This window comes from Microplitis mediator, chromosome 1, assembly GCF_029852145.1.
Source record: "Microplitis mediator isolate UGA2020A chromosome 1, iyMicMedi2.1, whole genome shotgun sequence".
In the NCBI taxonomy this organism is placed as follows: Eukaryota; Metazoa; Arthropoda; class Insecta; order Hymenoptera; family Braconidae; genus Microplitis; species Microplitis mediator.
Genome location: NC_079969.1, coordinates 8,009,425 through 8,014,351, shown reverse-complemented (window position 1 = coordinate 8,014,351; position 4,927 = coordinate 8,009,425). Strand labels below are relative to the sequence as shown.

The following is a 4,927-nucleotide window of genomic DNA, read 5'->3' as shown; positions in this document are numbered from 1 at the left end:
ATTCTGTTTAAGTTTGTTTATACTAATAAGAAGTGATTCTTGTCTTTTTTTCTTTTTCAGTTTAAAAATTTAAACGAGTTATGTTTTAAATTAATATTGTTTTTTTCTTTGCGACTAGACTATAGATTCATATACTTGTGGAAGTTAGTCGAGATTATAATCTAATGTGAGACCTCGCTCCCTACACGTGGTGTGTTAGGTGAAATTATAAAAAATAATATTACTAATTTTATTTAATTATTTATAATATCGCACAATTATTATCGAGCGAAAAAACACTATGAATTAAAGTCTGTAGATGATAATGCTGGCGATGATTGTATTTTTAAACGATGGCACTTAATTGATATCCGAGTTTTGAAAACCCAAATAAAATATATAACTTTTTGTTTTTCAAAATATAATATTTGGACCGCCAACTTTTTCTGTAGAACAAATTTCATTAATTTTTTACTATTGATGACACTCAGCGATGGTTAAACACTTAATGACCTTTCAATGCTGAATCTTATTCAATAAATGTACGTGGTGCTACAATATTACACATAAAAACATTCGATAAGAATAAACTCTGCGAAATTTATTTTATATTTCATCTAATATATCCGAGCTTACACTGAATATATACATGAGTGTCATACATAGATAATATAAATTTAACTTTGTCTCCACGGTAACAAAATAAATACAAACCCTTGGAAGTCAAATTCTGGAAATGAAAGTCAATAAAATGATAGAGTTAAATATTGTCGTACGTCGAAGACAAAAACTGAATTCGGCGAATGTCGGAAGCTATCATTATAATAAGTATCATCTATACCACGCATCGATCTCTCTACTGCACTGTCTATGATTACGGGGTAGCAATGTTCGGTTCTTATTCTAAGAACAAAAGTCGAAATAGAAAAAGGGTTGGAAGGAATAGAAAACCGGTTGTATCTACTACGCATAGAAAGTCATTATTTATTCATAGACATATGACATTTTCTCTAGATAGTAATTTTCATAAACGTTTTGCCGTAACTTTCTCTATCCCTTGATATTTTATTATATATTTCTGTAAGTTATATACCTCCAGTAACACTACCCCTCATTATTAAATAAATTTTCGTCGAGTCAACATGAAAATTCTTCCCTATAGTTTCATGATACTCGAGTACTTCGGCGGGTGGAAACCACTCAAGTGGGGTACAAGCATAAAAGGAAAGTTATATAATATGTATACTTTCACAGTCGCCGTAACATTAGTCACTTTTTGCATGTCTTGTATAATAGATTTATTTTACACGTCAAATATCGAAGATATTGTTCATAATATGTCAATGTCATTTACATTAATTGTCGTCTGTTCGAAACTAGCTCTTGTTACAATGAAACGTAATGAAATAATAAAAATCATTAATCTATTAGACATAAATATTTGCAGAGTACGATGCGCTAAAGAAGCTAAGATACAATTCAAGTACGATAAAAAAGCAAAGTTTGTATTATTTTTTCTACTTACCTAAAGTATTACTTTTTAAAATTAATATCTCTGTTCAAGGTATTTTTGTTTAACCATAGAAACATCGTCAAGAAGTATGGAGGTTTGGTATGTGGTGCAGTATTTGCTGTCACAGGTGCTTCGATTTTAGAAAATATTCCCACAAAAACGCTTCCTTTCAATGGCTGGTTCCCTTATCGACATGACAACAGCACCGGATTTTGGGTTGCATATTTTCATCAAAACATCGCTCATTGTTATGTCGCAATGATTGGATTTTCGTTTGACACGGTTGTTTACGGCGTTTTGTTACAAAATTGCAGTCAGTTACAAATTTTGAAAAATCGTCTAGAGAATTTTGTTGAAATAATTAATAGAGAAAAACTCAATAATAAAATTAATGGATCGGTTTGCACAATAAGAGAGTGCGAACATAAATTTATCAAACAATGCATTCATCATCACTGGATTATTTTACAGTTAAGTTTATTCCAACTCAATTATTAGTATAATTGTTTTATGAACTGCTTTTTTCTGATACAGATTTTCGCAAGAATCTAATGATTTATTTGCCCCAATAATATTCTTGCAATATCTTTCAAGTTCTTTGATACTTTGTCTGTGCATTCAACTACTAACAAAATTGGCTGTCATGAGCCCTGAGTTTATATTTATCGTCGTTTATCTAGGGTGCATGTTAACACAAATTTTCTTGTTCTGCTGGTATGGCAACGAAGTAATAATAGAGGTTAAACATTTATTTTAAAATATACTTTTAATAAAATATTTAAGACGACCAAGTGTAAATCAATTTTTATTTTTGACTCGGACACCGTCAAAATTTCTTTATGACTCCATAAAACATTAGAGATAACAAGGTCAAGTCTCAATGTTGATATTTAACGATTGCTCGAAACGATTGAAAAAAAAAAAATAATTTTTTTCAGGGAACGACGGACATCTTCGCGAAAATGATTAAACAAAAAAATTTCTTTTTTAACAAAAAATATATTTTCATTGAAGAGGAAACTTGTAAATTACATCAAACTCATATATATAGATTATGGAAAAAATTTTTTTCCTAATTTTTTAGGGGGTCCGTCTTGCCCTGGTCTCTCATACATATATATTTATAATAATCATGAAGCTGATTCTTTACAGAGTTAATAAAAAAATGAAGACAAAAATTATCTTGGGCCAAGTCAACCTTTTTTTCTGTGCGGGTACAAATTTTTTTTAATTATCTCTAAAATATTCATCATAATTTTAAGAAAAAAAAATAGTTTTTTTCGGGCAAGACGGACAACCTCTTAAAAATAATTGAACGAAAAAAATTTTCTTTTTTAACCAAAAAAATATTTTTATTAAAGAGGAAACTTGTAAATTATATCGAACTCATAAATCTAAGTTATGGAATTTTTTTTTAATTATTTAGGGGGTCCGTCGTGCCCCGAATAACTCTTATCGCTTTGAAACTTGGTGAAAAAAATATATCAAACTCATGAAAATATGACGGTGAAAAAAAAAAATTATTTTTTCTGGCGGAATTTTTGAGGAGGTCGATCGTGCTCTGGGGTTCTGTAACATTTAAACCGAAGACAGTTCAACCGAACGACACTTCAACCGTGGACACTTCAACCAAACGACAGTTTAACCTAGCGACATTTCAACTGAAAACGATGAAACCAAACAATATTCAAACATTTAAACGAAAACTTTAAATTTTAACATGTACAGTATCATATTGTTTTTTAAATATAGTGAAACCTAAACTTACAATTAACCTTTTCAATAAGACAATTTATAGATAAATTGAGAAAAATATAGATAGCTCGAACTGGGAATCGAACCCAGACCATGTTGGTATCGCCAGGAACGAAACCAGTTGGAAATAGGTCAACACATATGCTTGAAATCGTACTGTGCCCTTTTTTCAAAGATTTTGGGAGGGTATTATTTTGGAAATAGGTAAACACATATGTTTGGAATGGTACAGTACCCGTTTATCGAAAACTATAAATTATTTTTTCACTTAAAATATATTTTTCTGAATAAGATTATCGACAGGATATTTTGTCACGGATTTTTTGTCTCTTAAATATTTAGTCCGGGGATATTTTGTCTATCGGATTAAATGTCTTCGGATATTTGATCAGGGATTTTTTGTCGGTTGAAATGTCGCTAGGTTGAACTGTCCACGGTTTAATAGTCGCGGCACCGTGCCCTGGCCCCCCCTCCCTACATATATATTTATAATAATCATAAAGCTAATTCTTTAAAGAGTTCAGGAATAAGTTCAGCAATTTATAAAATGAATTGGCAAGTTTTGACAAATAAAACTAAAAAAGATTTATTATTTATGAAAACTCAGTCTATTTTACCAATAAAATTTACCAGTGGTTACTTGATTGAACTTTCCTTAGACTCATTCACTAAGGTTAGTATTTTTTTTTTTGTTAATAAAATAATTATTTCGACAATTATCAATATAATTTCATAATTTTATCCTTCAGCTCATTAAATTTTCTTACTCGGCGTACAATCTTCTTCATCAAAAAGAATAGCAATTCATCAAATATATCAGATAGTTAATAGAATTTATATATATTTATAATGAATAAACTATAAACCGAGCAAAAAAAAATTCTGTTAATTAATTAATGACAATAATAAAACATTAAAAATACACTGAAAGAAAATACTGCCATGGAAAAGTATGTAGCTCAGTGTATTAACCCTTCAAAAAATTTTTCATATTTATTTGTTACGATAGAAAGTCATTCGTTTCATATTTGTAAATAAATAAATATTTCTACGTATATATTTCCGTCATAATGGAAGGGAATCTGTCATTTGTGACGTAGTATTGATAGGGAGGGTCGCAGAAAATGTGTCATAGTGTGACGAGGGGGGGAGGGGGGTCTAAAAAGGTAAAATTTTGTGTGACGTATTTTATGAACGGACCCTAAGAACACTAGCATTCTTAGTACACGGAAAGAACGAGATGATACTGGCTACCATCTCAGATTATACTCAGTTATATCTGAGGTAAAAAAAAAATTTAGATAGTACCCAGTATATTCTGGATTATACTGAGTTGCATCTAGATTATACTCAGTGTCATTCCAGATGTTACTCAGTAACATCTTTAATTATACAGCGCTACATTATTATGGTTTTCATCCTAGATGGTAACCACATACATCTGGATTATACTCAGTACCATCTCAGATTATACTCAGTACTATCTGAGATTTAACTCAGTTACAACTCAGTCATTTTTCCTAGCGCATGCGCATTCAGTACACTAGATACGCAAGCTCTAGAAAAAAAATGGCAGTTAAATCTCAGATAGTACTGATCTAGGATGAAAACCAGTATAATCTAGCGCTGTATAATTTGAGATGTTACTGAGTGACATCTGGGACGAAACTGAGTATAATC

General features: G+C 30.5%; 1 protein-coding gene across 1 annotated transcript; it reads left to right on the top strand.

The window, feature by feature from the left end:
* The first annotated feature begins 1,121 nt into the window (after nt 1-1,121).
* Nucleotides 1,122-4,161, top strand: LOC130666352 (putative odorant receptor 92a). Its single transcript, XM_057467246.1, has 5 exons — nt 1,122-1,480; nt 1,564-1,962; nt 2,027-2,231; nt 3,765-3,920; nt 3,997-4,161. Exons 1-5 carry the CDS (start codon nt 1,122-1,124, stop codon nt 4,045-4,047), a joined length of 1,170 nt encoding a protein of 389 aa, XP_057323229.1. The 3' UTR covers nt 4,048-4,161.
* Nucleotides 4,162-4,927: the final 766 nt, after the last annotated feature.